General features: G+C 40.6%; 1 protein-coding gene across 2 annotated transcripts in view; it reads left to right on the top strand.

Annotated features, from left to right (window-relative positions):
* Positions 1-11,114, top strand: part of COPB1 (COPI coat complex subunit beta 1) — a 62,859-nt gene extending 51,745 nt beyond the window's left edge. The window contains exons 22-23 of one of the 2 annotated variants that reach the window (XM_043517013.1): positions 79-131; positions 10,346-11,114. In XM_043517013.1, coding sequence (XP_043372948.1) covers positions 79-99 — 21 coding nt within the window. In that variant the 3' untranslated portion in view covers positions 100-131; positions 10,346-11,114. Of the gene's footprint in view, positions 1-78; positions 132-1,504; positions 2,505-10,345 lie in introns of those variants that run through there. The other variant, XM_043517012.1, reaches the window with a different exon arrangement.
* Positions 11,115-19,833: the final 8,719 nt, after the last annotated feature.

Here is a 19,833-nt window from a genome sequence, read left to right on the forward strand (position 1 = left end):
TAGATGCCTTTGAAAATTTTATTCAGAATCCCTACTTGATTTTCAACAGTTAACTCTCTCTGCTCAAATCTCCCACAGGTGTTTAGCCTGGTGCAGTAAGGCAGACCTGGAGATCCAATCAGACACCAAGGGTGAGCCCTAGAAAACAGCTATCTGTAAGTCAGATGGGAGAGGGGTCTTTGGGAGAGTTCTACATCCAGTTGTTGGAAGGATGGCCAAAAAGGTCCTAGTCTGAAATTTACTTTCTGACATACTATAATGTGGCTTTAGTAAATTCTAATCAAGGCAAGAATCTGATTCTTCTTTGACATTCTTGGATGCAAACAGTCAGCAGTACTCCCACTGCTGTTTAAAGGCAGCTGGACCAGCCCCCCCCCCCCCAGTTTGGGAGAATTTAGTGCATTTTAGATTAGTTTTTCAATAAGCAAAGAAAATGAAACTAACTACAGGTGGAAAAAATCTTGAGAGTTGCGGAGGGAGGAGTTGAATGTTTTAAGGCATGGGCTGGTCTTAAAAGCCACAATGGAAAATATATTGTTATGCATCAATAAGCAACACAATATTCAATATGGTGAAAAATATTTTCCTGACTTTTTCTATTGTTCGTTTTTTCTCATTTACTCTAATAGACATGATCATATCTATTATTGAATAGAGAGGGTGACATTCTATTACTGCCTTCCACTGTGAACTAGTTTTCAGTGGTTCTCTCCAGAGTAAACAGAAATCTTTATTTTTAACACTTAACATGTTTCAGAGTAGCAGCCTTGTTAGTCTGTATCCGCAAAAAGAAAAGGATTACTTGTGGCACCTTGGAGACTAACAAATTTATTTGAGCATAAGCTTTCGTGAGCTACAGCTCACTTCAGCAGGTGCCTGGGGCAAAATGCACTCTAGGTGTGCCCCATGTAGCTGATATCTTCCCTTTAAGGAGCACTGATATTTTATAAGCACTGCTTCCTCCAGAGTATGAAAGGGTAGGCTTTTTGAAAAGGCATTTAAAAAAACCCAACATGTTATAAGACCTGGATTCCATGAATAGGTATGGGTTACTTTTTTTCAAGTAGCGGAAGTCCCTCTAGCCACCACTCTCATGTCTCAAACACAGGAGTTCTCCATTTATTCATAGCAACCCAAGTCTTAGAGCTTAACTGGTGAGCCTTATCTCTATGATTATAAAGGATAAAGAACTCGCACTAAATAAGCAAATTGCAAATGGGTATTCTGTGCTTTCCCCACACCTCCCTTTCCCCACAGTCTGTTCTGGATGACTGTGAATACCTCTCCCTCCACCAGCTTTGGAAGACATGACGTCATGACTTCCTCCACACCAATACTTTGTGGTATCACTAAGCTGACCTACATAGGGTCTGGATTGGATGTATGTTAAGGTATGGCCGTTTCTTTTGTTAAATGATTAGCTGGACAAATGGATGTTGTTTGTTCCGATGGGGTAAGAATAATTAAATTGTTACATTATTTGCCTGAATTTTGGTTCTGTCAGACAAAACAGTTGAACTGACTCCACGAGCAACTAGCATGTAAGGTGGCAAAAGGTCATGAGTGACTCATGGGTCTCACTTATTTGCAATGTAGCTGAAATCACCTGGGAGATGATCTGCCCTATGACAACCATAGTGAGCTGTTTGCCCCAGAAAGGGGGAGGAAATCTGACAATAATGGGAGAAGTGTTGGAAAATGCAGTTGGTAGGGTGAACCAAACCCTTCATAGTTGTAAGTAGAGAAGAATGACATACAAGGCAAGTACTGCTGAATGATCAGCTGAATAGGACCTCTTTATCAAAACAGCCAAAATTTTTGTGAAGGTCACATTCACCCAATAGTTGGAAATGTACTTGCTCGTTCTGGCATGTGCTGTGACATATTAATGATTATTTATTATTAAGAATAAGGAAGACCAGATGCGCACTAACTTTCCAACATGCTGCCAGAGTTTCTAGGTAGAAACTGGATAATAGGATTGTAATAGGCAGATGTTGAGAACTGAACTAACGTACAGGTAATACAAGCAAAAAGGCACAACAATTGCAGTCCCGATGGCAGGTATTAACGCACCCTAATCTTTTTCCATTAGTGTAAAGCAGTTTAAACAATTCTTGCCCTACTTAGTCATGTTTGCCATGTATCAGATTAAAATGGCTTGTAATATCAGTAGGAAGTGAACTGAAACATGTTCAAGTGTCAGAAAAATTACTCATGTTAATAAACTTTATTCTACCTACAAAAGACAGCAGAAGGACTAGGAGTAAGGTGCTGAATCAGGGTCTATATTTGGAACACAGGATACCACAGTGTCAAAGCCACCACCAAGTCTTTGTTTTTTTCCAATCTGCAGTAAATCAATTTCAGAGCCCTCTCCTATCCTCCTTACTCCTTATTGGCTGGACTGGGAGTTTTGCCTGAGTGAGGAATGAAACGATCAAGTGAAAAATAATAGAAATAAGGGAGAAGCAAAGTGAAGGAAAACCAAGTTGATTTTCCCAGAAAAGAATGGAAGAGTTGCAACAAGTCCCTGAGCAATTATCTGACCCGGACTTAGATCTGTTTGACTAGGCGCTGAAGATCAATTACTTCTGCTAATTTCCTTGGGTTTATGTAGTATATAGGAATTGGGAAGTATCCCTTTAAATAGTTTGAGAGCCCTCTAGTGGTGCTCACCATCTCCTATTACAGAAGCCACCAGATCAGTACAGAGTAAGGGTGTATATATACATAGCTAGGTCTTGTATATTTGTATATAATTACTAAACATAGTTAGTTATTTGGAACCCAAATATGTCCATATGGTTTTGTCATAATCTTAATGCCAGATAGAGATCAGACACAAGTTTTTAAAAATAATTTTTCTATTAAAATAACTTTTTGATCTTGGGAGGGTAGAAAGGGGACAATAATTGGAGAGAAGTTAAACTAGGGAAGCCAGTACTCTGCTCTCTAGCTTGGGCTATACTTGTTCGCTCACTGAGTTCTTCACTGATAAGTTGATACAAATATTAAGAAAATGGAAATGGAAGTGATTAATCATACACAGCATCACTTTGTGCAGTTGGACTACATCATCTCACATAAGAGAGCTCTCATGGGTGATGTCGGTGTCAGAATCATTTGTCTTCATTTCACTGTCTTCTCCTATATTTGTTTTACGTGATTCCATTCTTAGATTAGATATCGCACCTACCTTATGTGTTAACAGTACACAATTCTGTCATCTGAAAAGTATGTTGAACTGATCTAGATTGTGGAGATGTGCTCTGTGTAGTTCTGTAATAATCCATCTGAATCTCACAAATTGCCCTGTGGCAATTCACCACTTTTTATCTGACTACACTATACAAGAGAGCACTATGGCTGAAATTCACCTTGGGCCATCATAAGGCCTATGCTTTGCTTAAGTCCCACTTAAGCCCCATTTTGAGACATTAAATGGGGCCTGAAGCAAAGCATAGGACTCATCTTCGTCTTCTATATGTGGTGAGTTTCATGCTGTATGGGAATAGAGGGCAGGGACTGAGTTTGAGGGCAAATGACAACTGATTTTGCCTGCCCTACTATTTAGCTGTATGTTTTTATTACCTGGTGCACAGATGCACTGAGATCAACAGCTGTCAATGTTTAGTGTTTAATTTATTTTGTTCCTGTGCTGGGCTCAGGGCTGTCTCTAGTATACTGACACTCGGGTGATGAAGGGATGTTGTCCTGAGGTTGCTCCTGAGGCTGTAATACAAACACTGCAATGTTGCTGTCCATCTTCTATTTCAGGTATTTCTATAACACCTGTCACTATAGTATACAAGAATGGAGATCAAATAAGCTCAAGACCTTTTCAAATTACTTCCCCCCACCACCCAAACACGCTTTCTACATAATGTCTTCATGTTACATATTTGCTATCATTTGCAAAACTGTCTTTATTACTGACCACACTGCTGCAAAGTACATACAGGTTTCAGAGTAGCAGCCGTGTTAGTCTGTTAGTCGCAAAAAAGAAAAGGAGTACTTGTGGCACCGTAGAGACTAACAAATTTATTTGAGCATAAGCTTTCGTAATTTATGCTCAAATAAATTTGTTAGTCTCTAAGGTGCCACAAACAGAAAAGGAGTACTTGTGGCACCTTATAAATTTGTTAGTCTCTACGGTGCCACAAGTACTCCTTTTCTTTTTGCGAATACAGACTAACACGGCTGCTACTCTGAAACCTGTTAAGGTGCCATAAGTACGCCTTTTCTTTTTTGCGAAGTACACACAGACATCCTCAGAACCCACCTTACATACCACCGTATGCAGGAGATTCACTAAGGAAGAAAATAACATGGTTTGAGTTTTGAATATAGTTAGTGTTGAGTTTGTTTTGAGGTGTGTGTGGTGATGATAGAAGGTGTTGTTCAGTTCTGGAAAGCCCATTTCTAGAGGTGAATAGCACAGCCCTCAAGACAATTTGGTTTTGGGATTTCTGCTGGAAGCAAAAAGAAAAGGAGTACTTGTGGCACCTTAGAGACTAACAAATTTATTAGAGCATAAGCTTTCGTGAGCTAAAGCTCACTTCATTGGATGCATTAAGTTGAAGAATATTGGATTTATGAATCAGACTTTCTCTCTTATAATAACAACAATTGTACATACCACGTCTGACACTCTCCATACGACAGCCCAGAACAGTAAGCCACAGTGTTACCCCACTGGCTCAGTAGTGCAAGCTCATAGAAAGTCCGTCATTTCATTAATAGAAAATAATATGCATAAATTTTGTTATCTCAAATGGAGATTCCCAAACACTTCAATCAAACACACACATTGGTTTAGATAAAACAATAAAACAAGTTTATTAACTACAGAAAGAAAGATTTTTAGTGATTACAAGTAACAAGATGCAATGGGCAGAATTGGTTACAAAGAAAACAAAAGATAAAACGCAAACTAATATCTACCTTAGCAAGCTAAATTAATTAAAAGCAAAATATTTTCTCATCACATGCTTTTTGCAGCATTTACTGGCTGAAAGCCTGTCAGCCATGACCCCTCCCCAGCTCAGTGTTTCTTCAGGCATTGTTGCTGCCATGAGCAGAGAGGAATGGGAGAGAGAGAGTTTGTGTTGAGTGTCCTCTATTCTTACACCTTTCTGTCCTCTTTGAGGATTATCTCCAGTGTGGATACAGATGACAGCCAGTCTGTCACACGGGAACCCCCAACTGTTCCATTGTCAAAATGTAAATTTCTTCCTCACATCCTTCTTCCTGTCAAAGAATGACCATTTACCCAGGTGATAGTCTACTTGATTATGCTGACATGTGGCTAGGGTACTAACTAGCCTTTTGTCTCCGAGGAACTGGTTTGGGCTTCTTTTCTAACCTTGAAATGTGTCACAGCAATGTAATACAGTAAAATCTTATACCTTTTGTGATGGGGCAAGGCCAGATGACTATAGAAAAGTAGTGGGAGATAGATATATTAGCTCCAGGCTAAACTAATTGCTGATACCAGGATAAGTGAAATGGCAGCTACTCCAGGTCAATTAAGACACCTGGGGCCAATTAGGAACTTTCCAGAAGGCAGGGAGAAGGCTAGGTTGATTGGGACACCTGAAACCAATCAGGGGCTGGCTGAAACTAGTTAAAAGCCTCCCAGTTAGTCAGAAGAAGAAAAGGAGTACTTGTGGCACCTTGGAGACTAACAAATTTATTAGAGCATAAGCTTTCGTGAGCTACAGCTCACTTCATCGGATGCATTCCGATGCAGTTAGTCAGGTGGGTGTGCATGTCAGGAGCTGTGGGAGGAAGTTGCGCTGTTGGAGAGGCTGCGTAGTACACACCGTATCGGACACAAGGAAGGAGGCCCTGAGGTAAGGGTGAAGTGGAGCTTGAGGAAGTGAGGGCTGCTGTGGGGGGGAATTAGCCCAGGGAATTGTACATGTCGTGTTTCTAAAAGGTCAGCTACCACAGCTGATACTATTAATGTCCCTGGGCTGGAGCCTGGAGTAGAGGGTGGGCCTGGGCTTCCTTCCCCCCCACCTTTGCCCCCTGATTAATCACTGAGACTGGGAGACAACAGAGACTGTGCAAGGAAGGATAACTTCTCCTTACTGGCTTATGATGGAAATGGCTCAGTAGACTGTGACCCTTGTCTCTAGAGAGAGAAGGGTTACGTGCAGGGTCAGAGTGAGCCTCTGAGGCTAGTGAAATCCACCAGGAAATACGGGATCCACGGAGGCAAGGACAGAGCTTTGTCACGCTTTACATACAGTGTTGAGGACACACATTTTACCAGGACAATAACGTTCAGTAGGTTATGAGTTTTCAAATTATATCTCACAAAGCATACTTTGTACAAAATGAATCATAGTCTTGTAAAAGTGGTGACCATAAGGGTACAGTCTGTCACACCTTTGTTTAAGGCAGGCTTGTTTGTCAACTCTCTCCACAACGTATTTGAGGTGTCTATTTCCCGCACACTTGCATAACTCTTTATACAGCACCTATGCATACATCACACAATGATATTCATGACCAGCATGTCACCACTTTTCATAAAACACCTTACTCAGTACATTTTTATAGTACAATAATACTGTATACAATCAGTTGCTTATTCTTGGGGTTCAGACCCACTATTCCTCTTTTGGAGTGTCTGGACCCTGATTGTCACACCATGCATATAGCTTTATTTGAATGGGGAGAGACCTGAATTAATCAAGTAACATCCATTAAAGGAGTTCTGCCCCAATCAGACCCTTGTCTCTCTCTCTCCCCCTATATATATAATATATATATATATACGCGCACACACACGCAAAATCTTGTGTGGTGTCTGAAAGCAGTTTAAAGGAGCCCATTTCTCCAGATCCCTTGAAAACTTGTTAACATTGAAAAACGCTCTGCTCTCTCAGTCTCAATCAAGCTAATAACTTAATGGAAGCAATTTATGTGCTCAAAGTGGAGGATTCTGACAGAAGACAAATGTTGTAATTTAGACTGCCAGACTCATTCCATGCCTGACCTCACACCAATGGCATTTTAAAAATGCAGATTCATTATTTTATTCAGGTGGATCATTTGAAATTACCATTCTTCTCAAAGAGTTTATCAAATACTAATGGTGTTTTGCAAAATAAATGGCTTTGCATTTGCCATCTAGCCCTTTGCTGAGAGAGGAGATGAGTGACTGAGCTATTCATTAACTTCTGCCAGTAGCATTAGCTGTAGAACAAAAGTGCATTTTCAAAATCATCTAAAGGATCCATGCTTCTTATACCCCTTTGACTATCAAAGCAATCCTGAGCACTATATAAATCAAAGTCTTCTGTCTGTGATAACTGCCAAAATCCTTATCTGTAATAAGAATTCAATATTTCTTTCAAATATGGGGAATCCCCCTTTTCTTCCCTCCACCCCCACCCCAGGGAAACTGGATGTTTCTGATAGTGAAGAACCACAGTAGACAACCAAGCACTCTGGATAATGTGAATTTTTCCATTTTTCTCATGCACTAGCTCTGTTTATTACATGTCATATATTTGAATGTTTATATGAATTATCTTTTAACTTCCAGTGATCACTCCCCCCACACCACCAACAGTTTGCTCTCTAACGTGCTTTACAGACATTGACCAATACAATCTCACAATGGAAGCTCAAGTATTGTACATATCCATTTTTCAGATGGGAAAACTGAGCAAGAGAGAGCAATGGTTTGACTGCACAGTCTTGCAGCTTCACAAAAGAGTGAGGTGGAAAAGGACCTGCTCCTAGTCCTTATGTCCCTGCATAGGTGTGTTGTGTTGAAACCTACCCTTGGATAGATTCTCAGATTGCCCCAAATGGGTGAAAGCTGGCAGGTCATGTTAACTTAGAAACATTCTGTAAAACTGTTGGGAAGTTAGATGGAGACTTCAGTGGTGCCTAGGCCTTGTGTTTGTCCTTTACACATGGTGAATTTCATGGAGAACTGGGGCTGAGTTTAACGGCAGCTGAAATGGAGGCATAATTAAATGTCTAGATTAAAATAACACAGACTGATTAGGCGTGATCAGATTTCTGGTGAAGGTATAGTCTCACTATAGCCAAAGAGTTTCAGAGTAGCAGCCGTGTTAGTCTGTATTCGCAAAAAGAAAAGGAGTACTTGTGGCACCTTAGAGACTAACAAATTTATTAGAGCATAAGCTTTTGTGAGCTACAGCTCACTTCATCGGATGCATTTGGTGGAAAAAACAGAGGAGAGATTTATATACACACACACACACAGAGAACATGAAACAATGGGTTTATCATACACACTGTAAGGAGAGTGATCACTTAAGATAAGCCATCACCAACAGCAGGGGGGGGAAGGAGGAAAACCTTTCATGGTGACAAGCAGGTAGGCTAATTCCAGCAGTTAACAAGAATATCAGAGGAACAGTGGGGGGTGGGGTGGGAGGGAGAAATACCATGGGGAAATAGTTTTACTTTGTGTAATGACTCATCCAGTCCCAGTCTCTATTCAAGCCTAAGTTAATTGTATCCAGTTTGCAAATTAATTCCAATTCATCAGTCTCTCGTTGGAGTCTGTTTTTGAAGCTTTTTTGTTGAAGGATAGCCACTCTTAGGTCTGTGATCGAGTGACCAGAGAGATTGAAGTGTTCTCCAACTGGTTCTGCGATGGGTACCCGCATGGCCCCACAGTATGCCAACATTTTTATGGCTGACTTAGAACAACGCTTCCTCAGCTCTCGTCCCCTAATGCCCCTACTCTATTTGCGCTACATTGATGACATCTTCATCATCTGGACCCATGGAAAAGAAGTTCTTGAGGAATTCCACCATGATTTCAACAATTTCCATCCCACCATCAACCTCAGCCTGGACCAGTCCACACAAGAGATCCACTTCCTGGACACTACGGTGCTAATAAGCGATGGTCACATAAACACCACCCTATATCGGAAACCTACTGACCGCTATTCCTACCTACATGCCTCTAGCTTTCATCCAGATCATACCACTCGATCCATTGTCTACAGCCAAGCGCTACGATATAACCGCATTTGCTCCAACCCCTCAGACAGAGACAAACACCTACAAGATCTCTATCATGCATTCCTACAACTACAATACCCACCTGCTGAAGTGAAGAAACAGATTGACAGAGCCAGAAGAGTACCCAGAAGTCACCTACTACAGGACAGGCCCAACAAAGAAAACAACAGAACGCCACTAGCCATCACCTTCAGCCCCCAACTAAAACCTCTCCAACGCATCATCAAGGATCTACAACCTATCCTGAAGGACGACCCATCACTCTCACAGATCTTGGGAGACAGACCAGTCCTTGCTTACAGACAGCCTCCCAGTCTGAAGCAAATACTCACCAGCAACCACACACCACACAACAGAACCACTAACCCAGGAACCTATCCTTGCAACAAAGCCCGTTGCCAACTCTGTCCACATATCTATTCAGGGGATACCATCATAGGGCCTAATCACATCAGCCACACTATCAGAGGCTCGTTCACCTGCGCATCTACCAATGTGATATATGCCATCATGTGCCAGCAATGCCCCTCTGCCATGTACATTGGCCAAACTGGACAGTCTCTACGTAAAAGAATGAATGGACACAAATCAGACGTCAAGAATTATAACATTCAAAAACCAGTTGGAGAACACTTCAATCTCTCTGGTCACTCGATCACAGACCTAAGAGTGGCTATACTTCAACAAAAAAGCTTCAAAAACAGACTCCAATGAGAGACTGCTGAATTGGAATTAATTTGCAAACTGGATACAATTAACTTAGGCTTGAATAGAGACTGGGAATGGATGAGTCATTACACAAAGTAAAACTATTTCCCCATGGTATTTCTCCCTCCCACCCCACCCCCCACTGTTCCTCTGATATTCTTGTTAACTGCTGGAATTAGCCTACCTGCTTGTCACCATGAAAGGTTTTCCTCCTTCCCCCCCCCTGCTGTTGGTGATGGCTTATCTTAAGTGATCACTCTCCTTACAGTGTGTATGATAAACCCATTGTTTCATGTTCTCTGTGTGTGTGTATATAAATCTCTCCTCTGTTTTTTCCACCAAATGCATCCGATGAAGTGAGCTGTAGCTCACGAAAGCTTATGCTCTAATAAATTTGTTAGTCTCTAAGGTGCCACAAGTACTCCTTTTCTTATAGCCAAAGAGCACATCCTCCTTAGGATGATTTGGAAGTGTGTGTTTAAGGACCACTGGAAATTTTGCTTTGACATGGATAGTTTTGATGTGACGTGGTTGCAGTCCCTTTTGGACATCTCTGGGGGACACTTAGCTCTCTTTCTCTCTCTTTTTCCTTCTCCCTTTATCTCTGTGACAATCAGGTTCCAGACACCCCTAAAGGAGAACAGGAGGGTTGAACCCTGAAGAATAAGAATGAATCAACTGACTGTATGCAATGTTATTGTGCTATAAAATAAGTTGAGTATGGTCTTTTATAAAAGCATGTAATGTTCTAAATGTAATCATTATGAGATATATACAGGCTATGGTTTTATCTATTTGTGTGTATAGAGAACTGAGCTTATAAATTTAGGATTCAACTCATAGCAGAACAATGAGCAATCAGACAGGGAGGGATACCTTCCAAGCCAGGTGTTTACATGTAACTAGCTTCAAATAACAACCCATTGTCCAGCCCAGGAAAAGACCAGGATGGGGTATTAAGGTTAATGGTAAGATATTGAGACATCTGGGCTTTCAGTTAAGAGGGGGTTTCTGAATAAACATGAGTCACCATTGACAGAGAGAAAGAAAAGAAAAAAAGAGAGGGGGGGGGAAATGCCTTTTAAAAGCAGGCTTGTGTCTGAGGTTTTTCATCCAGAAACTGAGGGACAGTCTGTAGGCAGGAAGCTGTCTGTGAAATGCAGGATCCCTCTATAGCTCAGGGCTATGCTGGGCAAATGTTCAAAGGCACTAGGTAACACATTAGAAAAGGGGTTTATCTAATATGGAAATGCAAAGCCTGTGCCGTTGTGTGTTTATGTATATTTACTGTCTAACTTGTATGTATATGCGCCTCCTCACTATTTCATTTTTGAATCTGTGGTTTTTCTGTTAAATAAACGTTTTGTTTGTTTTTACCCCAAGCAGATCTCTGTTGTGTAAACTATACAGGGTGCGTGTGCCAAAGTAAGCTGGTGTCTGGGGGCGTGGATTCATGCTTTTGGGGGTGATGAGGGGAAAAGATGAGTGTCTGCTAGTTAAGAACTTGGGAAGAAGAGATTTGGGGAGACTCAGGACTGGAAGGTATGTTGGTGTCCTCCAGCAAGGAGTAACTAGGCTGATGGAAGCTTGGCTAAGACCTTGTGCTTTGGGGCTGGTTCCTGGCATCAGAGATCTGAGCCTTAAGGAACCCTGAGATTACAGGGCAGATGGTGACTAGGACCCCTTACTGGTCTGAGTGATCCCCAAAACTGCACAGATGCCTACTCCTGATTTTCCTCTTGCTTTCATGCTGCTATCTATGCTGCATTCTGTACCTGTTGTAACACTCTGTGTAAATTCATAGTGCCATATATGATGGTCATCACACCTGAAATGGCAAAACTAACCGTGCATCATAATTCCTGATTTTAGATTTAACCCCTTAAACCTTTGACTTAGAAAAGACATCCCTATCCACTGTTCTCAAAACAAGGACATAATACTGTATTCTGCTGGCTCTGAAGAAAATGGTAACTGTAGATGGATCAAGCAGCTGAAATACGCAATCAGATTTTGGATACCAGATGTTGTTGTTCACCAGAAGCAAGTGTACATTTAATCCTCAAAGGTAGGAATGCTAGGTGAGTATAACAGAGCCAGCACATATGTAAAGTTACATTATATAATGATCAGGGAGGGGTATATTTTCAGCCAGACTGAGGCCTGTTCTCTTGTCTTTATGCCCACATTTTCACACTGCAGATTGAACTGTTGAGGACCAATCTGGATTCTCTAGGAGTGCAAATCAGGTGCAGGTGCAAGTACCCAGAATTGCAGGCACAACTCAATTAGTGCAAGTTGTACCTGCAAAGGAGGAACCTGCCTTTTTCAAAATTTCTCTCTCGGACTTGAATAATATGTTAATGGGAACAACTTTTCACTGCAAGATACTTTGTTTTAAAGCTTGTTTAGATCACAGGTAAGCTTTATGAAGGCAGGGACTGCATCTTCATACATGTCTGCAGCACAATGTCTAACATAATGAGGACTCAGTTATAACTGAGATATCCAAGTGATACCCATGATATAAACATCAAATAATAATAGAGAGTGAGTTGTCTTTCCTTTTCTCTTAGGCTTATATTTGTTCAAACCCCAAAGCTAAATCATAATTTCTATCCACTCAGTGGTTGGCCTGTGCTTTTTCATGTACACTCAGTTGACCCAGGAGAATAATGCATGCATGGAAGAAAAAAATCTAGATCAATGAAAGACTAAGAGATTTTCTTATTTTAATCAGTAGGATGGCTTGTTTAACAATGCAATGGAAAAACAGAGAAAGGTAGGTAATGTAAAACTAGATGAGGGTAACATTAGGTTTTTTACCTAAATGGTGTTTCAGACTAAAGGCTAAAAATATTTGTATCTTATTTGGAGGGCAGAAGGGTTTAAAAAATACATTTTGTCCAAAATTCTGTACATGAGAAATTTGGAGATTTTTCAGAGGCTGATTGAGTGTGTGCAAGGTAGTAATTTATGATTCAGACCTTTATCAGAATAAAACCACAGGTTACTTCTGCCTGCAGCTTCTGGATCTAAATCAGATGTGTGCTCATTAAGTTAACTCTGGTTTCCTCCCTTCCTACTGATCTTATTCATTAATGAATACTGTGGGTTCCTTTATTGCATTTCTTCATCCTGGATCGTTATAGGGTCACTAAATTTAATTCCTTCCCATTACTATACACTAGCTGTTCTCGCTCATTTCAGAATATGGTAATTATGGAGGAACCAGAAGTAGCATACTGTTAAAATAACTTAATTTAATTTGGATTCGTTTTCAGTCATCGGGGGAAGGGAGATGAATTTATGCACCCATAATGTTGAGTTTATTTTTGAGACAAGGTGGGTGAGGTAATATCTTTTATTGGACCAATTTCTGTTGGGGAGAGAGATATAAGCTTTTGAGCTATAAAGCTCCTCTTCAAGTCTGAGAAGCTGTCTCTCTAATATCCTGTTCTCACGCTGTCTGTGCGCATGGGGGGAGCAATGCTGATCGCTGCCCTTGTGTCCATTTGCTCCTGTAACCCTATTTGGATTCCCCCTCCCCCCCATGCTGCATTTTGCTTGGGCCAGTGAGGAACATGGTTTAGGACTGGCCACTGGCAAAATTACCTTGTACTCCTTTTCTCACAGTAAAAGCTGCTCACTGAAAGCAGCAGCTCAGTAATGTGGGTAATTGAGTCCTCTGGCTCTTTGATGGATAGCAGCTTCTTGTCTAATTGAGCTCCCTTGGAAGCTACCCCCTACCTAACACCAGTTACGATATAAAGAAAACTGGCCCCATTTTCTGTGTCAAACTTTCCAGCATGAGGGAGGGTATATCTTTCTTTCTGCACTCCCTCCCACGCCCCATTATAGTATATATCCTCATGCTGTCTATGTGTGTCTGGAGAATACTGGGAAAACATGGTATTCCCGAAAGAGAGGGCTAATAGCTCTGTTTAAAGCCAGGGGCATTGTACAGTACAGACAGATGATGAGAAGAAAAAAGGCAAAACTCTAAGTCTTAGTGGTCAGAACTAGAGGTGGCAAATGTATGGTCTACTTTGAACTAACTTTATGCAAGGCTCAGTGCTGTAGTTGGTGCCTAGATATGAAGATGACAGGCACTTTATAAATACCTTTTGAGAGGGGAGACAGGGCAAATACTGAGCATAGTTTTTCATACAGCACTACGATTGCATTTCAATTATTCCTGCTCTATAGCATATCCATTTTTCAAATCGTATGCCTCTATTCATTAGGGAACATCCACTCTGCAGTAGTGCTGTGATAATGACAAATCCCATAAAGGTCTAAGAGCCATAAACCCACTTCACTTCTGCCTATGTGTCAAATTTGACCTCATGTCTCCAGTGAATTAACCTTCTGAACCACAGGCTCTATCCCCTTCTATAACACTCTTATTTCTATAGGGGTCACAGGGGGATATATGAGGCCTTTAATTCAGGACTTAGATTCTGAAGCCAGAAGGAAGTATTGTGATCTAGCCTGACCTCCTGTGTAGCACAGATCATAACTTCCCCCAAATAATTCCTAGAATCTCTTTTAGAAAAATATCCAATCTTGATTTAAAGATTGGCAGTGATAAGAATTCACCAAGATTGTTGGTTAACTGTTCCAATGACTAATTACTATCACAGTTAATAATTTATGCCTCCTTTCCTGTTTGAATTTGTCAAGTTTCACCTTCCAGCCATTGGATCATATTATACCTTTCTCTGCTAGATTGAAGAGCCCATTTTTAAATAATTGTTCCCCGTGTAGGAACTTACAGACTAATCAAGTCATCCCTTAACCTTCTCTTTGTTAAACTAAATAGATTGAGCTCCTTGGGTCTACCACTCTAAGACATGTTTTCTAATCCTTTAATCATTCTTGTGGCTCTTCTCTGAACCCTCTCCAGTTTATCAACATCCTTCTTGAATTGAGGGCACCAGAACTGGACACAGGATTCCAGCGGTGGTCACATTACTGCCAAATCCAGAGGTAAAATAACCTCTCTACTTCTACTTGAGATTCCCCTATTTATTCATCCCAGGATCCCATTAGCTTTTTTGGCCACCACTTCACAATGGAAGCTCATGCTCAGCTGATTATCCATCATGATCCCCAAATCTTTGAGTCACTATTTCCCAGGATATGGTTTTCTATCCTGTAAATATGGCCCACATTCTTTGATCCTAGGTGTATACATTTACATTTAAACTGTATTAAAACACATATTGTTTGCTTGCATCAAGTTTACCAAATTATCTTTATCGCTCTGAATCAGTGACCAGTCCTCTTCATTATTTACCACTCCCCAAATGTTTGTGTCGTCTGTGAACTTTAGTGATGATTTTGTTTTCTTCCAGGTCATCGATAAAAATGTTAAACAGTGTAGGACCAAAAACCAATCCCTGCAGGACACCGCTGGAAACAGACCTGTTTGATGACAATTCCCTGTTTACAGTCTGCACTGGATCTGCAGTGGTAGGGTGCTAAATGCATACATTCCCCAGCTGTGTTGCCCACACTGCCTTCACAAACTGGGGGGTGCCACCCATTTTTGGGACTATAGCAATTCCTTAACTTCTCCCATTGTAAGGAAGGCTGCAACACTGCAAGTTCTCGCTCTTCCCTCCCCCGCCCTGGCTTTCCATTTCTGGGGTCCTCTGTCATGACAGGGAAGTGAATTTAGCCCAAATACTGAAAAGGAAATGCGTCTCTTTATATTAGAGGAGGATGTTCTAGGGAGCTGAGTACAGGATTGGGAGCCAGGAATTCCTGAGTTCCATTCCCAGCTCTTCAGCTCTCCTGGCATCAGTTTCCTCATCTCTAAAATAGGGCAATTGGAACTCATTTATTCACATCTCAACGTAGTTGTCATGTTCAGTTAAATAGTACTGTATTTATATCTCCAATTATCTCAATGGATAACAGGTTGAGAGAAGAGAGGGGAGTTGCTTCAGAAGTTGTACATCAAATCTTCTCCCTGGAGGCAGTTGAGAGGTCACAAACCTGATGGTGGCATCACTGCATGACATAGGTAGGAGGAGAAGAGTCTGGCTATATAAAGGAGAAATCTCTTATTTACCCCCAAATACACTGACAGCAACAACAACAAACAGCAACAGTGGGGAAATGCTGCTGAAAGTTTAATGGTGGTTTGATAAACTCTTCCTTAGTTAAAAGTTTGTGGGAGTGTGGCTGTGATTATTTGTGTCTGTCACATATGGATTATTTGATTTACTGTCACTCCTGGCTCAGTTGAAAATTCCTGTCCTCTTCATCGGATGCATTTGGTGGAAAAAACAGAGGGGAGATTGATATACACACACAGAGAACATGAAACAATGGGTTTATCATACTCTCCTTACAGTGTGTATGATAAACCCATTGTTTCATGTTCTCTGTGTGTGTATATCAATCTCCCCTCTGTTTTTTCCACCAAATGCATCTGATGAAGAGAGCTGTAGCTCACGAAAGCTTATGCTCTAATAAATTTGTTAGTCTCTAAAGTGCCACGGGTACTCCTTTTCTTTTTGCGAATACAGACTAACACGGCTGCTACTCTGAAATCTGTCCTCTTCAGTGATATTTATCCTTAAGCACAATAGACTTCAAACCTATTCATGAGTATTTTTAATTTCTCACTATCTCTCTCTCTCTCTTGAATTGATTATATACATCTGGAGCGCTCTCTCATCACAGAAAGGAGCAATGCTGCTTGCAGCCTTTCCTTCTACTTATCTGCTTCTGTAGCCGAGAGGTACAAGAGAACTCTCAGCTTCTATTTTCTTCAATTTTCCGCTAAATTTCCTTTGAAGGGTATCTTTCCTGGAGGCTTAACTGATCCATTTTCTTTTCATTTTTTTCTGACACCATATTGTGTGTTTACATGAGGAAGAAAGGAGGAGGAAAAAGTGAACAATATTTCTGTAAATGTAAAAATTCTTTGAACCATACTCTGCTCTTGGGTTTGTATTTACAAATCCTGAATTCAACTGCAAATCTCCTCTGCTTTTAAAGTGAGGTTCTAGTGTGAAAATGGCACCTACTTCTCCTGTTGTTTTTAGTAGGCTTTGGATCAGGTCCTCAATCAGCAGATCTGCTCTCAATGTGTGTATTCAGTCATAACTATTTGCTTTTAACTATCCTTATAATTAGAAAGTTTTACTAATAGCTAACCTAAATCTCCTTTGCTTCAGCTTAAGCTGATTATTCCTTGTCCTACGTTCAAAGAAGAAAAGGAGTACTTGTGGCACCTTAGAGACTAACAAATTTATTAGAGCATAAGCTTTCATGAGCTACAGCTCACTTCATCGGATGCATGTCCTACGTTCAGTGAGTATCACCATTAATTACAATTTTTGCAGGCCAGGTCTTCGATAAATTTGCACATATGTGTTTGACTGGAATTTGGCTCTTTTGATTTTGTGGTTTAAATTTAGTTTTTGTCATTGTTTTACACCTGTTAGTCTTGCTGAAAAACAGCTGTAACAGAAGTTTACTCACTTACACTTCAACTGAATTGTTTGCTTATTTATTCATGGGTTTAATGTTGACAGCATCCTTGATTCCTCACAGTGGTACATTAGAAAATAAACCTGTAAAATGAACTATGCAGGCCTTGATTCTTAACTATGTCAGAGCTGCATTCCGACATTGTGGAAAGGGGGGCTACTGGCAGTCAGCTGCATCTCCTTGAATCAGCCCTGGTGCAAGTTAGAGCAAGAGGGTGTCTCCTCCAATTACATTGCAGGGATAAGGTCCTTACCCCAGTGTGGGATTGAGTCTGGTGGAGCTCAGCTCAGCCATGTTCCCTTGCCACACACATCCCCGGTCTGCCCTGAAATATCCTAGGATGGCTGGCATAGGAGCTGGCTAAGCTGTGTCCACCAGCTTCATAGTAGTGAAGATTCTCCTTACACAGAGAGGATTCTTTCCTGCAGCTCTCTGGCTGGTTTAAGGCCATTTTACACTGTACATTAGTGCCAAATGTCCTTAGAGGGAGGGATAATCTGAGCCATAGATAGCCTAATTGAAAAATGTAAAATGCAGTCCTTAACAAAAAAAAAAAAGTTTGTCAGAATCCTACATTATAGGCACTTCAGTGTGCTAATAGTTACCAACATCCTCACTCTAAACCATTTCACGGTGCTGCAGATAGCAATGCCTTCTTGCCTTAGTGAAATTCCACACCACACTGCCTGGAAAAATTCATCTTGACAACTGTCATGCTATATAAAAAACACAGGAAAGACCCTAACTCTGCTTCTCTGCTGAAGAGAGCATGATGCAAAGCCCATCTATTTAAGTGAGCATTGGTGGGAGGCTGAGGCAGTTGAAGGTGGGATTTCAGTTTAGTCTAGAGGGGTTGGGGATTTATTCAATTAAGTGCATGCTTAGTTTAAAGAATAAGTTTAAAGTAGACTTTAATGTGATGAATTTAACATAAACTTAAAATTTACACATTGACCACAGTGGGTCATCTTAAATGGACTCTTCAAAGGGGTCTCTTTTTAGAATACACAGAGAAGCTCCACATTTTTGGTTGTTCCCATTTTCTTCCAAAGGACAATACTTGGCCCAGAATTATCTTGAATAATCTTACTTGAATAAAATATTTGCCTTATCCTTAAGAAGGCACATATGATTATTTCCCTCATTAGCTAGGATGTATTTGTATAGATATTTGGTTATATCTGTTGTGGAGAAGATTAATTAAATTAACAAGGTGGTGGTTTCTCTTTATTCATTGTGATGTCTTTCTGCACAGGATTGAAATGTATAGTACACTGATACAGATTGCACTGTTTCAACCAAGTACACAAAGTCCTATTTATTTTCACTATTAATTGTGTTTGTGAAGCACTTGTAATGGTGAATGATATTATTTATTACAGAAATCATAGACAATCTGACCTGAAAGGGACTGGATAGGTCATCTAGTCCAGTCCCCTGCACTGAGACAGGACTAAGTATTATCTAGACCATCCCTGACAAGTGTATGTCTAACGTGTTCTTAAACACCTCCAACGATGGAGATTCCACAACCTCCCTAGGTAATTTGTTCCAGTGCTTAACTGCCCTGGCAGGAAGTTTTTCTTAATGTCTAACCTTTATCTCCTTTGTTGCAATTTAAGTCCATTACTACTTGTCCTGTCCACAGTGGTTAGAGAAAAGAATTTATCACTCTCCTCTTTATAACAACCTTTTACCTACCATGGCCCCCCTCAGTCTTCTCTTCTCCAGACTAAACAAACCCAGTTCTTTTCAATCTTACCTCAGTCATTCTCAGTCTTTCTAGACCTTTAATCATTTTTGTTGCACTCCTCTGGACTTTCTCTAGTTTGTCCATAGTTGTCCACCAGAACTGGACACAATACTCCAGTTGAGGCCTTATCAGTGCTGAGTAGAGCAGAAGAATTACTTCTCGTATCTTGCATACAACATGCCGGCTAATGCATCCCGGAATGATGTTTGCTTTTTTGAAACAGGGTCACATCATTGATTTTTATTTAGTTTGTGATCCACTATAACCCCAGATCTTTTTCTGCAGTACTCTTTCCTAGGCAGTCATTTCCCATTTTGTATTTGTGCAATTGATTATTCCTTCCTAAGTGGATTACTTTGCATTTGTCCTTATTGAATTTCATCCTATTTATTTCAGACCATTTCTTCAGTTTGTCAAGATCATTTTGAATTCTAATCCTGTTCTTCAAAACACTTGCAACCCCTCCCTGCTTGGTATCGTCCGCAGACTTTATAAGTGACTCTCTATGCCATTTTCCAAATCATTTTTGAAGATGTTGAATAGAACTGGACACAGGACAGATCCCAGTGGGACCCCACTTGATAGACCCTTCCAGCTTGACTGTGTGCCATCATTGACTCTCATTCTTTTGTGATCCACTATAACCCTTGTTTTTTATCCCTTTTATCCTTACTCAGAGACTTGCAACACTTACACTCAGGTTGAGATAGAAGTGTATGCATCTTTGATCTACAAGACAACACCTCCTCCCTTTTTTCCCTGCCTATCCTTCCTCATTAAGCTCAATATTTCTATACCAATATTCCAGCTGTGTGAATTATCCCACCAAG

This window comes from Dermochelys coriacea, chromosome 6, assembly GCF_009764565.3.
Source record: "Dermochelys coriacea isolate rDerCor1 chromosome 6, rDerCor1.pri.v4, whole genome shotgun sequence".
NCBI classification, from domain to species: domain Eukaryota; kingdom Metazoa; phylum Chordata; order Testudines; family Dermochelyidae; genus Dermochelys; species Dermochelys coriacea.